General features: G+C 40.3%; 1 protein-coding gene across 2 annotated transcripts in view; it reads left to right on the top strand.

Annotated features, from left to right (window-relative positions):
* The window catches only part of exoc4 (exocyst complex component 4), a 571,126-nt gene that overhangs the window by 142,685 nt on the left and 406,743 nt on the right, over nt 1–21,698 (top strand). Inside the window, exon 9 of one of the 2 annotated variants that reach the window (XM_043714035.1) lies at nt 9,674–9,902. The exons of the other annotated variant lie outside the window; for it this stretch is intronic. Within the exon in view, the coding sequence (XP_043569970.1) occupies nt 9,674–9,807 (134 nt within the window). The 3' untranslated portion in view covers nt 9,808–9,902. Of the gene's footprint in view, nt 1–9,673; nt 9,903–21,698 lie in introns of those variants that run through there. 2 annotated transcript variants of the gene reach the window in all.

Here is a 21,698-nt window from a genome sequence, read left to right as displayed (position 1 = left end):
GATTTTAAAATACCCAAAGCCCTTTGCAACTAATCAGAATGGAAATGGTGGTATGTGAGTTATTATGTAAACCTTTTCAGAAGTGAACATGCACACTTAGAAACTGTAATTTAGGTGATTTCATCGATCTTTTTCATGGTGTTACTTGAAGTCTGTGTGCTCCATTTGCAGAGTCAACTACATCTCAGAACAAAAATAAATTTGTGACTGAATGTTTAGAAAATAAAACTGGTCTTTTTTAGGAGAAAATTTACTTATCATCTGTATGTCAAATATGTTATCCTACAATTTTGTTAGCTTACTCCTGTTTATACACCATAGTGGATACCAGGAAATAGTCTAGCTGCTATATTATTCTTTGTTATAATGCCTTTATTTGAGTAGTAGATTTCTTAATATCCATGTATCTCATTGGTGATTAAGCATGTCAGATCAGACAACTCAGTGCTGACTAAGATTTATGTAAGTGTGCTATTTCAGTGATATAATCAGTGTAAGAGTGTAAAAGTTGTAAATAAGTTTTTGGTAGTTCGGAACTTGAATATTACTAAAAACATTTGTCAAATCTTTTTGCCTTTCACCCATGAGGAAATTTTATAAATGCACCAATTTAAGTGGAAATATTTTTATGCTGTATAAGAGGAGAATGCTGATGAGCTGACAAGTGGATTTTGTCTGCCGAGGTAGAATGCACCACTCAAAAAATGGAATTTTGATAATAAAAACAATGACTTTACCAGTGCCAGCCCCTAAGTAATAGATTTTGTTGTGATGTGGAATGATTACTTGTACCTAATCACAGAATTAACTTATTCAACAGTCAATGTGATTCTGCTTCTCCAGATTTGATTATGGCTACCTCATCTGTATTTTGAGAATGTCCTTACATATTTCCAGTTCCAAAATCAACTACTGTGGCAGAACCTTTGTTGTTGATATGTTGTAAAGGACATGTGATTGGAGGCAGAAATCAGTGGACCTTCACTTCTTACTGAAATTGGTGCATTTTTCATTTTCTCCCTTTGCATCATTGACAATTAGGTCAGTGCTCCCCAAATATTTTTCCAATGTGACCTAAATTTAATGCTTTGATGTAGCCTTGTGAAAACGATCAAGAAAATGCACAGTCTTGAGTTGGGTGCCTGGAGGAGTTGGTGAGTTGTTGAGTTGGTTTAGGATGGTGGAGTTCACCAGAATTACACAAACAGAAGTGTCAGATTAATCATTGTAATGATTAGTGACAGGAATGAGTGACAGGAAGTGAAATGACATCGGTTATTTGGTGCATTTAATTATGAAACTGACCTTTTTTACATTAAAAGAAAAGCTTTCAGATGCTGCTTGTTTTCTGTCCTAACCGCTTTTAGAATTTTTTAACTCTTATTGTGTCACCATTGTAAGGTTCGATCAGGAAGTGAATTAAGCACGACCAAGTCTGCAATAATGGAGAAAAATACCCCATTTTCATGAATTCCTGCATCAGGCTTCTCCTTAATTACCTTATTTTCTTTCTCCTGTCCACTCCCTTAAGACCTACCCCTTCAATCAATGTTAAAAATCACACAACACCAGGTTATAGTCCAACAGGTTTAATTGGAAGCACACTAGCTTTTGGAGTATCTCCAAATCATCCCTTCGATCAAGGTTGTGGTTACCCGTCTAGATGGTCCAAATGTTTTAGTATAATGCCAATGAAACTAGCAATTTAGACTGTCTGTGCTCTGTGAAACTGACAGTGACTTTGGACACTTGCATGCATGCAATTAAATGTGGAAATCCAAAGGTAGTGTTCAATCATTGCCTCTTTTTTATTGAATATGCCATTGAAGACCTGGCAAAAATTATGGAAATCACATGATTTGTTGTAAACCTCTATCTTTGTGTCATCAGTCTCATTCTAAAATTCCTTCAAGTTATCCCCCATTGACTAACTGTTTATTCATGGAGTTCTAAGTTATAATGTTAACTTGACAACCTCTGGCCCTGAAAAGCAATTTATTTATTGGAGAATATCAAGCTTCTGCATTTTGATGATTCTTTTTGACATCTCCACTTCAAGCTTAAATGGTTGTGAATATTTCCACTCTCTAAAATAATCTGAATGAAGAATTTTTTTTTGATTACTTACAGTGTGGAAACAGGCCCTTCGGCCCAACAAGTCCACACCGATCTGCTGAAGCGCAACCCACCCAGACCCATTCCCCTACATTTACCCCTGCCCCTAACACTACGGGCAATTTAGCATGGTCAGTTCACCTGACCTGCACATTTTTGGACTGTACGAGGAAACCAGAGCACCCGGAGAAAACCCAAGCAGACACTGGGAGAACGTGCGAACTCCACAGTCAGTCGCCTGAGGCGGGAATTGAACCTGGGTCTCTGGAGCTGTGAGGCAGCAGTGCTAACCACTGTACCTTCTTCCTGTGGTATTATATAATCAGCTGCTTAGCAGTTTGACATTGCTGTTGTCAAATATTCTATGGCTGATGGAAAAACGAAATTAAAGTTGGACCTCCTGCAAAGGGCCATTACTAAATATTTGTGAGCGGCTGTCTTTGAAGTCAATGAAACCATTGTTTAACTGCTTGCTTTTAAATCTAAATACTTACATGGCTTCAGCACAAGATTCTGAAGCAGAATTAGGCCATTCAGCCCTTTGAGTCTGCTCCTTCATTCAATCATGCCTGACATGATTCACTACCAGATTCTCATGCCTTCTCTCATGCCAGTCAAAAACTTATCCATCTTTGTCTCAAATACACTCAATGGCTTAACTTCCACAGCCCTCTGTGGCATGAGATTCACAGATTTACCACCTTCTGACTGAAGAAATTGCTCCTCATCTCAGTTAGAGAGGGTCATCCTTTCACTGAGCTGTGCTTTCATGTCATCGTCTATCCTACTGGTGGAAGCATACATTCTCTCCAGACCTCTCGGTAAAATATAAATTTCAATGTCATTTCCCTTTCATCCTTCTAAATGCCCATCTTGTATAGACTCAAAGGTTCTCAACTGCCACTCATATGACATGCCCTTCATCCCCAGGATCATTCTTGTGAACCTTCTCTAAACCCCCTTCAAGGCCAGCACATTGTTCCTTGGATACAGAGCCCAAAATCTCTTTCAATATTCCAAATGCAGTCTGACCAGAGTCTTATCCCGCCTCAGTGGTATGGCTCTGCTCTTCTATTCTAGGCTCTTGAAAGAATGCTAACATTGAACTTGCCTTCCAAACTGCCAACTGAACCTGCATGTTCACCTTAGGAGTATCATGAATGTGGACTCCCAACTCCCTTGTATTTCAGATTTCCACAGTCTTTCCCCATTTAAAAAATAGTCAATGCCTCTATTCGTCCTACACAAGTGCATAACCTCTCACTTTCCAAATTTTATTCCATTTGCCACTCTCCTAGCCTGTTCCAAGTCCTTCTGCAGCCTCCCTACTTCCTCAACCCTGTCCCTCCACCTACCTTTGTTGCTAAATTTGCAGGTGACACAATGCTAATCATTTCCTTCATCCAGAATGTTAATGACAAATGTGAATGGTTGTGGAGCCAACGCAGACCCTTCTTGAACTCGTGTAGTCATTGACCCTTTGTTCTGAGTCTGTGCTTCTACCAGTCAGCCAATCTTCTGTCTATGCCAGTACCTCACCCTTGACAGCATGGGGTCTTATCTTATTTAGTGGCCTCCTCAGCAGCACCTTGTCTAAGGCTTGGCATTATATTTTGTCTAGGGCTCCTGGGACACTGCAGAGAATTTTTTATTATTTTCAGGTAGTTTGTAAATATCCTTAAGGAATTAATATAGAAGTTGACCATTAGGCACTTTGAACCTTCTCTGCCATTCACTTAGAATTTTTGAATTCCACATTCTCATCTACCCCAATAAGCTTTTGCAATGTTATTTCACAAAATTCTATCTTCGTCTTAAAAATATTCAATGACTCTGCTTCCATTGCGTCCTGATGCAAAGAATTCCAAATTTTTCCTCTCAACGGGAAGCCTGTAATTTTATAACAGCGGCCTCGAGTCTGTACTGACTCATGAAAGGAAAGACTGTTTGCACATCTATCTTGTTAAGGCCATTACACTTGAATGAAGTAATCTCTCACTCTTTTAAATAGCAGCTTCTGTTGTTTCCTTTAATATGTTTGCAGAGTTGAACTATGGAGATTTAGGTTTGGGGGGGGAAGATACTTAGCTCATCTTGTCTTCTGTAACAAAAGGCATATGCATCCGTCCTTTACTTCAATCCAAGAAATCGTCAAAATTCACTCATTGGCTGGTGGCAGCAATACTGTCATGATTAATGTAATGAATATTGTCTTCTGTCTAATCTGTCCCAAACACCGAGATTGTGCTTTATTTATTTTCCATTATTTCTTTCAAGTAACTAGCTGACAACTGTTTCATTTTTTGGAAGTGAGAGGAAGCCATTTTAACATTTCTATAAAACCAGGGCTCACAGCCCCATTGAGATGTTTCTTCTTGTTGTAAATTTCTTGCTTCTCACCTATTGTACTGAAGGGTGTTCACTGTGTATATTAATACCCAATTGGTTGGCTGGATTCAGACCAAGATAAAAAAAATGTAAAGGCCATTTGGTGTGATTCAGTTATTTTAACCACACTGCTGCTGAGTTAATTAGAATTTTATTAAATACATATATTTCATTAAAAAATCCTTTTATGGAGACTTTCACAAAGATTCTCTTTTAAATATATTACTTCACATAACCTGAGAGTTGGGAATAATGCTCCAGATCAATCATATTAAAGCAGAACTAATTTTAAACCAAGGCCTGTAATAATTCTCTTTTAGTCCCAGCCTCAAGGGTTTGTGGATTTAGTCAGTTTTGAGGCTGTGGTGGTCATAATCAGATGTCAGTCAGGTTCTTGGGGCTGAAAGTGTTTCACTTTTGGTTCGTAGAAGGCAAATTCTGGCCACAAGAAACAAATTGATATCTAAATAGTACTGAAGTATTGACTTAATGAAAAAGAGTTGATATCTGCTCACTTCTGAAAGGAGAGCTGAGCGCAGACATCTGTTACTTTGTGTCTAAATTTTTGCATTAGTAAGTTGCTGAAATTGCTTGGTGTCAGGTTTTGGCTGGTAGAGTAGAATAGAGTAGAAAGCGACTTGTTTGGGATTGAATTCACCCTTATTCAACAACAACTAAGTCAGGCAGAAGTGCTTGTGATTTAGTAGTTTATTTCATTTTAATATTTGTTTTTATTTTTGGATACAGCAATAAGTCAAAAGATTGAAATAAAATCATATAAACCTCATCAAGCAAAATAAACTTTAAGATTGAAGGAACAAGGAAGAGCGTCATGGTGGTTCAGTGGTTAGCTCTGCTGCTTCACAGTGCCAGTGGCCCAGGTTCAATTCTCCCCATGTTTGTGTGGGTTTCATCCACGTGCACCAGTTTCCTCCCACAGTCTAAACATAGGCAGTTTAGGTGGATTGGCTAGGCTAAATTGCCGTTCCTGTCCAGGGATGTGTAGATTAGGGGGATAAGCCATGGGGAAGCCTGGGTGGGATGCTCTTCAGAGAGTTGGTGTGGACTTGTTGCGCCGAGTGGCCTGTTTCCACACTGGGAATTCGATGAAGTTTGTTCAATGGGATTTAGTTTTCAAGTACCTGCAGCCTTGGATCTAAATACTGAAATCTTTCGCATAGCAACAGTTAAATTTCAGAGTAAGATTACCCTGATTAAACCCACCCCCTTTTTGAATTTTGATGTTAAGTCCTGTTTAATTATTGGATAGATGTTCCCAAGGAATCAAAATTTTAACAGTGCTGTGAATATATACAGTTAGAGGGGAAAATAATTCAATAAATTTTAAGAACCCATTTCAATAAATTTGAAATTTAGTAGTACTTAAAAATTACTTAATTCTGTAAAATTATCTCCTTTCTTTGCAACTGTTAAAAAAGACCGTCTATTGAATTGAGCTTGAAGAGTAATATGAAAATTTTGAAGAAGTTAATCAACTGACTTTATAAATGAATACTTTTGCACTAAAATTAAATCAAAGTCTCATTTGTTTTCTGAAACTAATTTTATTATGTTAGGTTCAATTACATGTTATATTGCTTGGAATTTCTCATTATGTGGCCAATGAATTGAATGGCTAGAGTTCAAAGCGATTCAGTTTGAAAGATTTGATGGAAAACTTGTTAATTGCTATAAATGCAAGTCTTGTCTAAACATCATTGGTGCTTCAAGATGTGATGTGACCAAATTATACTGAGCTGGAAGATTATTTAAACTCATAAATAGGGTGAACAATTTACATCCTAAGAAATCACCAGGACAATGATGTACAATGTCCTGTAATATAATACAAAGTAGTATCAGTGAGTTTTTGTTCTGCAGGTCAGTAATTGTCAGCTTTGACTCAGTTGGTTTAACATTTTCCTCTGAATCAGAATGTTATGGATACAAGGTCAGTAATGGAGTTGTGAGCACAGCATATAATTGAATGTTCCTGTACAGAACTGGGGGGCTGCCTCAATGACACAGGTATTGTAGTGATTGGAACCAGGTGGACATTGTTGATTATGAGGCCCTTGTTTGGCCTTGTCCACCTGGGCAAATCAGGAAATCCTGGCCGACCAATATAAACTGAATTTCCTCAGTTTGGAGAACTGGCTCCAAGCTGGCTGGCCACAGTCAGTGTACTGTGCACAAGTAAATTAAGTGTGACTTGCTGACTGCCTGTTAGCCTCTGTGCATTTATTTCAGTTTCTGGATTAGTGGTGCTGGAAGAGCACAGCAGTTCAGGCAGCATCCGAGGAGCAGTAAAATCGACATTTCGGGCAAAAGCCCTTCGTCAGGAATAAAGGCAGAGAGCCTGAAGGGTGGAGAGATAAGCTAGAGGAGGGTGGGGGTGGGGAGAAAGTAGAGTAGAGTACAATAGGTGAGTGGAGGAGGGGATGAAGGTGATAGGTCAGGGAGGAGGGTGGAGTGGATAGGTGGAAAAGGAGGTAGGCAGGTAGGACAAGTCATGGGGACAGTGCTGAGCTGGAAGTTTGGAACTAGGGTGAGGTGGGGGAAGGGGAAATGAGGAAACTGTTGAAGTCCACATTGATGCCCTGGGGTTGAAGTGTTCCGAGGCGGAAGATGAGGCGTTCTTCCTCCAGGCGTCTGGCGGTGAGGGAGCGGCGGTGAAGGAGGCCCAGGACCTCCATGTCCTCGGCAGAGTGGGAGGGGGAGTTGAAATGTTGGGCCACAGGGCGGTGTGGTTGATGGGTGCGGGTGTCCCGGAAATGTTCCCTAAAGTGCTCCGCTGGGAGGCGTCCAGTTTCCCCAATGTAGAGGAGACCGCATCGGGAGCAACGGATACAATAAATGATATTGGTGGATGTGGAGGTAAAACTTTGGATGTGGAAGGCTCCTTTAGGGTCTTGGATGGAGGTGAGGGAGGAGGTGTGGGCGCAGGTTTTGCAATTCCTGCGATGGCAGGGGAAGGTGCCAGAATGGGAGGGTGGGTTGTGGGGGGGGGGGGGGGGCGTGGACCTGACCAGGTAGTCACTGAGGGAACCGTCTTTGCGGAAGGCAGAAAGGGGTGGGGAGGGAAATATATCCCTGGTGGTGGGGTCTTCAGGAATCGCCAGAATCAATCAGGGTGGGTCCCAGAGGACTGGAAAATTGCTAACATGACACCCCTGTTTCAAAAGGGAGTAAGGCAAAAGATGGAAAATTACAAACCGATTAGCCTAACCTTGGTCGTGGCTAAGATCCTGCAATCTATTGTGAAGGATGACATTTCTGAATACTTGGAAGTATATGTAAAATAGGGCAAACTCAGCATCGTTTCATCAAGGGGAGGTCAGATCTGACAAATCTGTTCAAAGTCTTTCAGGACGTAATGAGCAACATAGACCAAGGAGAGCCAATGGATATTATCTACCTGGACTTCAGGAAGACCTTTGACAAGGTGCTGCACAGGAGAACCATGGTGTCAGAGGCATGCTACTAGCATGGATAGACGCTTGGCTGTCTGCGAGAAGGAGAGTGGGGATAAAAGGATCCTTCTCAGGATGGCAGCCAGTGACAAATAGTGTTCTGCAAGACTCCGTGTTGGGACCACAACTTTTCACTTTATACATTAATGATCTGGATGAAGAAACAGAGGGCATTCTGGCTAAGTTTGCAGATGACACAAAGATATTTAGAGTGACAGATAATATTGAGGAAGTTGGGAGGCTGCAGAAGGATTTGGACAGGTTAGGAGAGTGGGCAAAAGAATGTCAGATGGAGTACAATGTGGGAAAGATTGAGGTCATGCACTTTGATCAGAAGAATAGAAGCATGGACTATTTTCTAAATGAAGAGAAAATTCACAAGTCTGAAGTGCAAAGAAACTGAGGAGTTCAAGTCCAGGATTCTCTCAAGCTAAACTTGCAAGTTAGTCAATAGTTAGGAAAACAAATGCAATGATGGCATTTATTTTAAGAGGACTGAAGGTAAAAGCAGGGATGTACTTCTGAGGCTGAAAGCTCTGGTCAGACCACATGTGGAGTATCGTGCACAGTTTTGGGCCCCATATCTCAATAAGGATGGACTAGTCTGGGATCATATTGAGAAGAGGTTCACGAGTAAAGTCCCAGGCATGCAAAGCTTAATATATGAGGAATATTTGAGGACTCTGGGTTTATACTCAATGGAGTATACAATGAAGGAGGATCTAATTGAAACTTGCAGAATACTGAATGGCCTGGACAGAGTGGATGTTGGGAAGATGTTTCCATTGGTAGAAGAGACGAGGATCCGCATAGCCTAAGAGTTAAGGAAAGACCTTTTAGAATGGACTCGGTGAGACCAGATCATCATAGCGAACAGCATATTATAGAGAAGAAGAATGATTGTCCTGAAGAAAGGTCGCTGCCAGATATTGGCTGAAATCCACCAGGGTCATCTGGGGTGTCCAAAATGAAAATGTTTGTGAAAAATTATGTCTGGTGGCCAGGATTGGATACTGATAGAGCTGTGTTGGTGGGGTAGTGCCCAGTGAGCCAATAAGGACAAAAATTACTGCCAGCAGCTTCCCCACATTCGTGGGAGTGGCCAGGTAAACCTTGGACTCAGTTAGAAGTTGACTCTGCTGATCCTTTCATGGCCTCAATGTTCTTGGTCATTTATGGTGGATGCCCATTCAGAGTGGTTGGATGTGCATCAAACACAGGGATGAAGATTGAAAAATTGCCAGCATCATTTGCAATACATGGACTTCTGAAAGTGTTGGCCACAGACAATGGGCTATCGTTTACAAACTGAATTTGAGTTATTTCCTAAAGTCAAATGGCATGTGGCATGTCAGGACAGCTCAGTACCATCCATCGCCCAATCACCCAATGGTCTTGTGGAAAAAGCAGTCCAAACTTTGAAGGCAGGCTTAAAGAAATAGCCTACAGCTTCATATGATACCAAGCTGTCCCGGTTCCTGTTTCATTATAGGACCACACCTCATGCAACTACAGGTTGTTCTGTGTCATGCACATTTTGTTCATGCAAATTCACTGTAACACAATTGATGAATTGGGGGCACTGTTTCTGAAGTGTGAAAGTCTAAAATGTGTGTTGGCTATAATGCGATTGCGTCACCAACATTTTAAGCGCTGTTTCTGAAGTGCGATTTTTTTTTTCTCTCTCTATACTGCAGGGTTACACAAGAACGCAACCATAGCATTACAGAAGAACTATCTGTACAGGGACAGTTCCAGCAGAGTTGCTAATGGGCAGAAGACTCCACACCAGTTTAAATCTGATTTCCTGGACCTGGGGTGGGAGGGCTAGGGCCAATGCTATCAGTCATGCCAGAGACATGACTCCTTAAAATTAGATTAGATTACATTGGGTGGCACAGTGGTTAGCACTGCTGCCTCACAGCGCCAGAGACCTGGGTTCAATTCCCGCCTCAGGCGACTCTCTGTGTGGAGTTTGCACATTCTCCCCGTGTCTGCGTGGGTTTCCTCCGGGTGCTCCGGTTTCCTCCCACAATCCAAAAATGTGCAGGTTAGGTGAATTGGCCATTCTAAATTGCCCATAGTGTTAGGTGAAGGGGTAAATGTAGGGGAATGGGTCTGGGTGGGTTGCGCTTCGGTGAGTCGGTGTGGACTTGTTGGGCCGAAGGGCCTGTTTCCACACTGTAAGTAATCTAATCTAATGACTCCTCTAAATGAGAGAGAGAATTTATTTCCGGGGATGAAGTTTGTTGTGGAAACCCTTGGAATGGCTAATATGAGATCAGGTCCCATGACATACAAAGTTTGAGTTGGAGAGGCAGTCCTGAACAAGCAGATGGACCACATGAAAGCTGCAATCTTGCAAATAGTGCAGGGGTAAAACATACCTGGCCTGTCCGAATATCTGAAAGGCTGTCAGAATCTGTGTTTCGACACTATGTGAAGGAGAGAAACCACTCTCTGAGAACATGGCAGATGTCACAGCCTCAACGCTGTTCCTGCTTGAAGAAGATGAATTTCAGCCAAGGTGCACCGGGCTTATGATGTGGCCTTCGCTCTGGCAGAGTCAGAGGAACCCGCCCTGGTGCAAAAATGCCCAGGACAGGCTACAGGAAAGAGCCTATGTCCCCAGACTTAGGAGAGGGATGTAGTGATTGGAATGAGATCAGCCAGTAGATCACCAGACAATATGCGTTCCTGTTAACCTGGTCCTATTCGGGAGTCCTGGCTGATAGAGAGTGTCAGGGCTTCCGCTCACTTAAGGGACCAGCTATGAGCTGGCTGCGTCAGTGTCATGTGCTATGCACATGCAAATAAAGGGTGATTTTGTGACGGGATACTGGCCTTCGTGGAGTTACTTAAAAATATAAATGAGAAAATAGTGATATCGGTCTTCATATATCTGGGTGGACTGGGCTTGGATCATTTTGTTTGTTATTAATCACAGTTTTGTTTTACTTCCTGAATCTTGCCATTTGGTTTTGCATTGCACATTATCTGTTGACCCTAAATATCCATGATCAGTATTCATTTCAGTTCTGTTCAATCATTGTCCTCTAATATTGTTCTTTAAATCTGTTTTTATGGTCCAACTAGCTCCCTTTGTTGATGTATTTCCAAAATTACTTCCAGTACCTTTTGTTATCACTCACAAGACTTCCTGACCTGGGAATCAAGGGTAACTGAAAATATCTTAATACGATATGTGATTCCCAAACTTCCCCACCTGATTCAAAATACGTCTGAATACTTAGCTTAGATGACTCTTTACAATCACTCCCAAGTATGTGATGTTTTCTGTGTAAATCATTTGAGTTTCTTGTGTTGCTGCTTGAAACTTGCTCCCTGGTATTGATCATTGTTCATTTAATGGTTGTTAATCTGTGTAAGACTGGACCAAAATTTTAGTCATGAGGATATGTTCTGTTCATATCAGATATTTGTGGTGTATTTGATCTTTTCCTCTGAATCATATTTAAAAGCAATAAAATCTGGTGTTTTGGAAATGCCATCTGTGAAAAAGCATTATGGCTTTGCATTTGTGTGTTTTGGCAAAATGTAGCATTTTTGTTGTCGAAGTTTACATTATTGACTTGTGTCCTGCCACCATAGCTCCATCTCTGCACAAAAATCTTTCATTGATGTTCAAGTCCATATTTGAAACATGTGGGTCTGAACAAACCCACAACAATTTTCACCTCCAGCAAGCACTCAGTAACATGCTTGCAAATGAGAAAATGAGTTAATTGTGCATAGGTAGTAGCAGTGAAAGATTTATTATCCAAAGCAACTTTTCCAGAGGTAGGTGGCATAAGTGGGATGTTGAACACCCAACAGCGTAAGTCCCTCCAACCATTGGTTTAGCATTGAAAAATGGTCTAATGCATTGCAGGATTCTTTAAAATCTAGTGGATCTGACAGGGCTTACCTTTATAACCGAGGTCTTACAGTACGGTTGGTCATCTTTCAGTAATGATGCCAAAATTTTAGTGAAACAGTGACTTGTCCTAATGGAGCAAACCAATTCTGACTCCTGTAAACCTGGAGTTTAATACCTCTTCATGATTCATTGTCTGTTCTACAGATTATGCAAGATTTCTCATTCAAGGATATTCAATCAAGGGCCATTAAAGTCCGAGCGAGCTGTATTGGTGAATTAATCATTGGAGCATTTTCATGCTGAACATGAACTTTTTGATTATTCATAGCAAGCAAGGTTGCAATTAATATTGTAGTAAGCTTGAATCTCCAGTTGTTTTAATCAGAAAAATAGAGAGAATGATAATATCAGGCAGAGGTCAGATACTTGACAGCTGCAGAATTGTTTGAATGTAAAATAGATTTGTTACTTGATTTGCAGCATACTTTGCTATTAGGACAGGGACGAATTCACTGTTTGAGGCTTCAGGCTTCATTAGTGTCTCGCTTAATATGCAATACAGAGGTATTCATATGCTTTCAGTTAAAGAAGCAAGTGTGCCAAAGGAGTATGATTTTGACTGACACTTTATTTTGAGACATTTTGTCTCAGTTGGATCAGGGAACACAAAACATTAATTGCGAGGAAAATGTTAATTCCCTTTCACTTCAGCAGTTGCAGAAAATTATAACCAGAGCCAAATGTCAGGTCAGAATTAATGTCTGCATGAAGCCTATGTACAGTCTTCTCATTACTCTTGACATCGTATTACCCTGAAATTGCTTTGTGAGGTAGAAGAGGAAGGGAGAGAGAGAGTTTGGGGTAGAGAAAGTTGGGGGAGATAGTGTGGGGATTTGAGAGGGAAAGTTGTGGGGTGAGAGAGATTGGGGACTGGTGAGCCTTACATCAGTGCTGGGTAAATGGTTCGAGGTGATTATGAGCAAGAGGATATACTTGCATGTGGAAAGGCAAGAACTGATTGTGGATAGTCAACAAGGCTTTGTGTGTGAGAAATTGTGTCTCACTAACTTGACAAAGAAGATTGATGAAGACAAAGCAAGGCATTCGATAAGATTCCGCATGGTAAACTGATTAGCAAGGTTTGTTCACATGGAATCCAAAGGGAGCTGGCCAATTGGATATAAAATTGGCTTGAAGGTAGGAGACAGACAGGTGGTAGTAGAGGTTTGTTTTTTCAGACTGGAGGCCTGTGACCAGCAGTGTCCCACAAGGATTGGTGCTGGATCCACTACTTTTCTACTGTTATATTAATGATTTGTATATGAATATATGTGGTATAGTTAGCAAGTTTGCACGTGACACCAAAATAGGTGGTCTGATGGGCCATTGAAGAAGGTTACCTCAGAGTACAACGAGACTTTGATCAGATGGGCTAAAGAACTGAGGAGTAGCAGCTGGAGTTTAATTTAGATAAATGTGAGGTATTGCATTAATGGTAGGGTGCTGGGGCATTTGGCCAAACAAAGAGACCTCAGGGTGCAAATGCATAATTCCTTGAAAGTGGAGTTGCATGTAGACAGGGTGGTGAAGAAGACGTTTGGCATGCTTCCCTTCATTGGTTAGTACATTGAGTATTGGAGTTGGGACATCATATTGTACAGGATGTTGGGGTGAGACCACTTTTAGAATAGAGTTTTCAGCTCTGGTCGGAAAGATGTTGTTAAACTTGAAAGGGTTCAGAAAAGAAGGATGATGCTGGGTTTGGAATGTTTGAGCTATAGGAAGATCCATAGAATCATAGAGATTTACAGCACAAAAACAGACCCTTTGGTCCAACTCATCTGTCCCAACCAGCAATCCTGGATTAATCTAGTCCCATTTACCAGCACTTGGCCCTTATCCCTCTCAACCCTCCCTATTCATGTATCCATCCAGATGCCTTTTAAATGTTGTAATTGTACCAGCCTCCACCACTTCCTCTGGCAGTTCATTCCATACATGCACCTCCCTCTGTGTGAAAAAGTTGCCCCTTAGGTCCCTTTTATATCTTTCCCCTCTAACCCTAAACCTATGCCCTCTAGTTCTGGACCCCCCCCCACCCCAAGGAGGCTGAACACACTGGGTCTTGTCTTCCTGGAGGGTCAGAGGCTGAGGTGTGACCTTCAAGAGCTTTATTAAACCATGAGGCACACGGATAGGGTGAATAGCCAAGGTCTTTTCCCCCAGAACAGGGGAGCCCAAAACTAGAGGACGTAGGTTTAAGGTGAGAGGGGAATGACTTAAAAGGGACCAGAGGGGCAACTTCATGCACAACTTTTTCCAGGTTGTGTGTGTATCGAAAAAACTGCCAGAGGAGATGCTGGAGCCTGGTACAATTACTCCATTTACAAGGCATCTGGATGGTTACACGAATAGGAAGGGTTGAGGAGGATATGAGCTAAATTCTGGCAAATGGGACCAGATCAGTTTAGGACATCTCGTCGGCACTGACAAATTGGACTGAAGAGTCTGTTTCCGTGCTGTATAACTCTGTGACTCTTTGAGCAGATGTCTCTACTATCACTCATGCTTGCTCATTTAAATTTAATTAAATAGATTTACTTACTGCACATGGGCAGTGAGTCCCAGCGCAGCCCATGGGCAGCGAGTCCTGGAGCAATTGAGTGCTGGTACGTAGCCATGTGGAGGCTTGGAGCTGAATGGGGACAGCTGTTGGACTGGGGTCTGGTACGAGTGGTCAGATCACCCAAACGAAGAGGAACATCAGTTCGACTGGGACAATACATCTATCCTGGGACAGGCTGATCAAAGACATGCATGGGAATTCCTAGAGGTTTGATACTCAAACCGGAACTCCGTCAACAAACACATCGCTTTGGACCCCATTTCCCAATCTCTCAGAAAAAGAACTGGAAGCGTTATCACCTCTCGCAACAGACCAAGACACACAAGTAGCAAGCAGGACAGAACACCAGTGCTTCATCAGAGGCTCACTGATGATGTTACTTAGCATGGTGATAAAAAATCTGAGAACAAATCTACCAGCTTAGCAAGCAAACTTGCAACGAGAAAGAGACTAGGAAGTGAGAGAATAAAATATCCTTTGTACATAATGGTGACTGATTCAGCACAAGTTTTGTTTTAACTAATGATCTGTTTTGGAAATGGAACTGTACATGAATATATTCAAAAACAAATGGCAATTACGATGAGAAAGAATATCTATAGAAACCTGAGTTACAGTGGGCAGTTTTTGTTCACAAGCTCACTTGTTCTCTTTTACTTGTTTTCTCTGATGTCTCCTTGCCCAAATTGCCACATAATCACTTATCTAAGTGAGATCTCACCTTGGCTCTCTCCATCTACTTTGCTGAAACCTTTGTGCATTATTTCTCTTCTGTCTTTTTCACCTATTATTTGAAATCTATGTCATGCTCATGAACAAGTCACTATTTCCTTCAGCAGAACATTGATATAATTGAAATATAATTTTTGTCCCCCACTATAAATTCGTGCTTTCTACTGACTTCATCCCTCTTCCCAATCATATTCTCAAACTGATCTTGGTCATTTTCTATTTGAGTTTAGAGCAGAGTTTCAGTTATAATCTTTCAATATTGCGAAACACCTTTTGCTGAACACCTTTCTTCACCTCAAATGTACTGTTCAAAATCGATGTTCACATCAAAGCATTCTGTGAACCCTGTAACAATTTTCATCTGTTACTTCACCTCTATTGTCTCCTCGTTCTCTCTCCCCCCCCTACCTACTGTGAAGTGTTATGGAAAGTTCTATTAATGCTGAAGGTACTGAATAAATGCGCATTGTTTTCTATGAAACACAATCAAAAGCAACATTGATGGAATTCCTTTTGTCTTAGTGGCATTCTGTTTAATTATATTAGAAGAAATAGCAAGTTAGTTCAATAAATAATTATTAGTACAGCAAAATTGTTAGCCAAAGGGAAGTGTACAGGAAAGTTAATTACTTCAGTGCTACTGCCAGGAGCATGAGATTTCAAAATATGTGGAGCTCAGAATTTAAGAAAGATGGTGTTGCACTGAGAGGAATTCTTGTCTATAATTAAAATATGCTTGAGCATTTTGTTTTACTGGGATTTACAACAGATGTAAATGTTTTTCCAAGACCTCTGGTTGTCTTTGCACTATTTTCTTTTATCAAGATGGCAAGATTTTTGAGCAGCTTGGGTGATAGTGCCCTGTCAAGCTGCATTCACTTCAGCAAGTATCAATACACTTGATTGAATGTAGCCTAAAATAGTAGGAACCAGAGTGGCCAGGCTCACTTTAAAGAGAAACCCCTGCCAGTCTTCTGGCAGCCAGAAAATCTCACCAGATTAAATCAGAGGGCAGAAGAAGTTGATGTGGAATTCTTGATCTCCTGCAACTAGATGTCAGCCTGAATGAGCTGGTTGATACTTATTATCTTTGACCCCATTGCAACTTAGTGATGGCTTGAGAATTAAATCAAACCAACAAGGCTTTTCCACACCTCTAGGAGGTTTCTGACAGGTGCCTGTCATTGTCAGACGCTTATTACATGTTTAAGGGACCTAGCATTGGCCAATGGTGTGTATACTGAAAAACACCTTGATTCCTTTGCAGTGTTAGAAATCCAAGTTCTGTCAAGTCAACCAGAATAGCTTCAGAGTTGACTGAGAGCAGGTGATGCTCGGGACTTCAAATATAGGCTCGGTTCTATCTCTGTGGCTTTGTGGTAGTGTCTGTACCTCTGGGCTAGAAGCCCCAGGTTGAAGTCCTACCTGCTCCTGAGCTGTGTCATCACATCTAAAGAGATTGGTTGGAGGTAAAAAAAACACTGGATTCTTCTGCAGTGGGGTGCCTGCTTCAGATTTTTTCGATATGGCAAGTGCATCAATGTGCTTTTCAATTGCCATGCCATTGGCCAATGCCAAGTCCTTTGAACAGGATAAGCATCCAGAAGACTCCAGTGGAAACTCATATTAGTATTAAACGATAGACTTAAAATAAATTCTTACGAATCTCTGAAAGTCTTTTGCTGCATTATTCAACAAACTGATATTGGTCTGTTAAATATGGCAGCAGAGGATTAATCTCAATCCCATCAGATGAGAAGATAAAGCTGAAGGGAAGAAGCAAAATTTCTGGTGACTTCTTAAGATAAAACACTAAGTCACACCATAGAATCAAGAAATAGATTTATCCATCTCTTTTTTGGAATTGGAACAATAGAAAGAGGTGGAGATGTGGATTCTGGTAATGTCTTCAACTAAGAAGAAGCAAGGTAAGGTTTGGCTTTATCCTAATCAAGGAGGAGTGAAAATGGGAATCAATTACTTTTGAAACTGGACATAACTGACCTGAATACTGAGAAGTGATTGTAGATTCTAAAATGACTTGTGCACAATGTTTTTAAAAGTCTGTTTTTTTTATGACCACAAGATGTGGTCAGTAATTGATTAATTTAAGATGGAAAATCTTAATTATCCATGGAAAAATATGCCATGGAGTTTGAAAAGTTATGAAAGTAAAATAAAGAAATTCAATCTAAAATTCTGGATTTTGTGCTGATAATTGTGCAAAGATAGTTCAGTTTCACAGAGTAATATAATTTTAGTTTTGATGGGTGTTCTGTTTGGTGGTAATGACTCTGAACAAATGGCTGCTACTGTGAAGAAACAGTTAGGAAAACTGTTGTTTCCAGTTACCTTTGTTGGGAGTTCAGTGGTGATATAGAGAGTGGAAGATTTTGATTCCTGTCTCTCAAAATCACAGGGGACATAATTACAAGAGCCTGAACAAGGATGAAATTACTGAAAGATGTTATGAGGGGAGTATTGTTGAGATTTTCAAATCAATGGAAGTAGAAGATTGGGGTGATAGATGGCAATAAATGGATCACAGAATCGTTAGCAAAGAATTCATAGATATTGCCATGTGAGTCTAAATATCACTTTTTCAATTTATCTAAGAATCAGGACTCAAGTGTTTGAAGCACCTCGTGAAATAATGGTTCTGAGGATGAACAGCAAGAAAATATTGTGTTAGTGGCCAAAGACTTAAGTTGGCCTATGGGTGTCTTAGTCATTGACTACTTCAATGATGCTAGGAGAAAGTGAGGACTGCAGATGCTGGAGATCAGAGCTGAAAATGTGTTGCTGGAAAGGTGCAGCAGGTCAGGCAGCATCCAAGGAGCAGGAAAAAGAAGTGCTCATGCCCGAAACGCATATTCTCCTGCTCCTTGGATGCTGCCTGACCTGCTGCGCCTTTCCAGCAACAAATTTTCAGCTCCTTCAATTATGCCCACATATTCGTTAGCTCTGCCTCCAATAGTATGTGGCATCGATTGACTGAACCATTATTTGGAATCCTTGAATAAAACACACAAAAGCAGGTCAAAGAAGTCAAAAGCTCCACATGAAAGATCATTGAGTACCATGTTGTAAGAGTGAAATCTGCCTTGTGAAATTACAGGACTATGTAATTTTAAAAACACTGATATCACCCAGAGTGATATACCATTAGTATTGAGTAAACCTGCAATGATAAAAGCAAATATGCATTTTGGATATGGAAAATGATAAAGCATTTGTATTTGATGAAGTGATAAATTTGCAATTCATGGGATGCAGAAGTTATCATCTTGTGGCAATCAAGAATTTCATGCAATAAGGTTAAGAAATATGTTTAACCTCTGCAAATAAGAGTCTAGCTGATAATAGGATCATATAGGAAGTTCTTAATATTTTGCTCATTCCTCGTCACAAATGTTGAAAGCAATGTTAAAGGATGCCACAGTTCTAATAAAACACATGAATTCCTTGTAGAACACATCTCATGGCAACGTGATATATTTATTAAATATTCAAAGTCAGAATTGCAAGTATTCATTAAGTTCCGAATCTTAAGGAAATAACAGTCATTGTTGTGAAATATGGGACAAAGATCAGAATGTCAATCTCTTACACTTCGTACATGTGTCAACTGGGTTTAGTGCATCAACTGCAATCACTGATAGACTACAACGGACAAAGTCATGGATAGATGGGTCAATCACCAATGAAACTTTTAAGGATTATGGAAGTGGAAGTCTTTTGCTGCTCACTTCGACATATAGAGATTGGTTTGTTAAGTATTGCTTCCTGTGACCTTCCCTTACCCTTGTACTGGAGTCCCTTGGAGATCCTGTGCCTCTGCTATCTTCATCACCAGCTGTTGGCACCAGCCCTCTATTGCCAAAATTGATTAGTTACTGATGTCTGATTGGCTGCCAGCTCTTGATAGGTGGAACTTCCTGAATCCAGTCAAGAAACAAGTTGGTACTTAAGTTCCTGAAGGGCATGTGAATCCTCCATATAACTAATGAAGGGCATTAGTTAGGGCCCTTCATGAATAAGGGCCGTTGTGATCAACCACATTGCTGTGGGTCTGGAGTCACATGTAAGCCAGACCCGGGAAGGATGACAGATTTCCTTCCCTGGTGGACATTAGTGAAACATGTGGTGGTTCCGACAATCGACAATGATTTCATGGTAATTAGGCTCTTAATTCCGGATTTTTTATTGAATTCAAATGCCACTATCTGTTGTGGTGTGATTTGAACCTAGTATAATGTGAGGGAACACCTGAAAGTTGAAACTGAATTATTTGAAATGTCAAATTTTAAATAAAATTTTTATGTGGAATTGAGTTAACAACTTGAACATCCAAGAACATGATGCCATGATATGTATGACCTGACAAAGAGAATCTGGATGCACTCTAATCTCCCTTAGAATTTCTGGTGGAGAAATTGGATATGTAAAACTAAAATATTTTATTGATATAACAGATGATCACATTAGACTGATTTGAAACACAATCAGACCATTACTACACCCAAAAAATGATGAGATCAGGTAAAGTTGCTTTCGTTTGTTACTTTCCTCAAGAAAAATTGTTGCACTTTATTGTTGCACACATTGCTTTTCTGTCACTCAAGTAGGGAAATTGCATATTTAAGAAGCAAGACAATATTGAATCAATGAGTTTTATGTACCAGTTTTTCTTAATCTTGCAATGATTTATTCTTGTTTACCAGATGTAAAATGGCCACAAAAGTCCCATGCCTCTCAAATCACAATTGAAATTGTAGATTCTATGTTTGACACTATTTAGTCAGCAGCTGTCAAGCTGTTTGTCAAATAACAACTGTACTAAAACACTGGATAACTGGTTAGTGGATAAAAGCTTAATTTATTTTGATGTATCTATCAAAGCATAAAGGAAAGCCTGATGAAGGGGATCTTGATATCACTCTTAATTGTTGGATTTCAAAGTAGAAGCAGATGGGCCTTTGCTTCTTGTGTTAATACTTGTCTTTAAAAAGAACACAAGGCTGGAGAGCACTCTGCAGCAGCACTTGGTCTGATAGCAAGTAACCCCAACCCCTTCTGGGGTAAATGGAAAGATGTTTATACTATTGAGCTTCTGACAGGTTGGGTGAACATGAAAGACCATTACTTTTGTTCTAATATCAGAAAAATATTTGGATTGAGCAAGTTTTTAATTCCGTTCAGAAGACACCACGATTAAGTTTAGTAACAAGTTTAGTTTCTTTGCTCGAAGAGTATTAGATCGACTCTCAGAATCGGTCACCTCAGCCAAAAGGGATAGTTTGTTAAATTTCCAACTGGAGAGTTTGATTAGAAATCCGCACATTGCAGAATTGAGGAAGTTAATTAATGTACAAGTTCATGTCAGCAAGGATTCGTTGAATTGAGTTGAAGTACAGAGCATAATTCTTTGAACACTAATCTCTGTCAGAGGTGGTGATGGGGAAACAAATTTGAGATTTATTATCTGCTTTCAGATCACAATAACAGTCTGTAATGTAGCTGTTCTTTTTTTAAAAAAAAATTGAGAAATCTACCATTTTTAAAGGAAGTCCGTAGCCTTGTGTGAAACTGTTTGTGTGTAACCTCCACCAATGAATGAAATATTAAAGAATTGTCTATCAAGCCAGGTTTCATTTTGGGATATGACTTATCCATGTACCAGCTGGAATCAGTACAGAAGGAAGTAAGTACACAGGAAAATTGATCTGAAATTAATTGAAAAATACAACTCCTCCATTGCAATGATGTTGTTAAACATACGCATTATCAAAATATGGATTTCTTTTTAACTGTGCATGTTATCTTGACAACATTCTGTGTCTACTTTGTACAACCTCACTGCTATCACTGCCCTCCTCTCTCATCCCCCTTCCTGAATCAGCTGTCTAATTCAGTTCTGCTTACATAGAATAGATGTTCAAATTTAAATGGGACATTTAGAGAATCTTGCAAGTACTTTGTCACAAGAATATTTTAAGCCCTTGTTGAAAATATGTATTGCTGCAAATATGTACTTTAGGTTTATAGAATATTCGGTCAAGTGATATGTAACTTTGAATTTCAATTGTTGTTTGTGACTAAATTGACCTGAACAATTTATAAAGCACTTTGAAGAAATGGAAATCATGACTTTGCCTTTCCTTACTCTGAGGAGAAAGTGAGGTCTGCAGATGCTGGAGATCAGAGCTGAAAATGCGTTGCTGGAGAAGCGCAGCAGGTCAGGCAGCATCCAAGGAACAGGAGAATCGACGTTTCGGGCATAAGCCCTTCTTCAGGAATGAGGAAAGTTTGTCCAGCAGGCTAAGGTAAAAGGTAGGGAGGAGGGACTTGGGGAGGGGTGTCGGAAATGTGATAGGTGGAAAGAGGTCAAGGTGAGGGTGATAGGTCAGACTGGGGTGGGGGCGGAGAGGTCAGGAAGAAGATTGCAGGTTGGGAAGGCGGTGCTGAATTCGATGGATTTGAC

The sequence above is a fragment of the Chiloscyllium plagiosum genome, chromosome 23 (genome assembly GCF_004010195.1).
Source record: "Chiloscyllium plagiosum isolate BGI_BamShark_2017 chromosome 23, ASM401019v2, whole genome shotgun sequence".
Taxonomy (NCBI): Eukaryota; Metazoa; Chordata; class Chondrichthyes; order Orectolobiformes; family Hemiscylliidae; genus Chiloscyllium; species Chiloscyllium plagiosum.
Note: the sequence above shows the minus strand (reverse complement) of the source record. Positions and strands in the feature narration are given on the sequence as shown.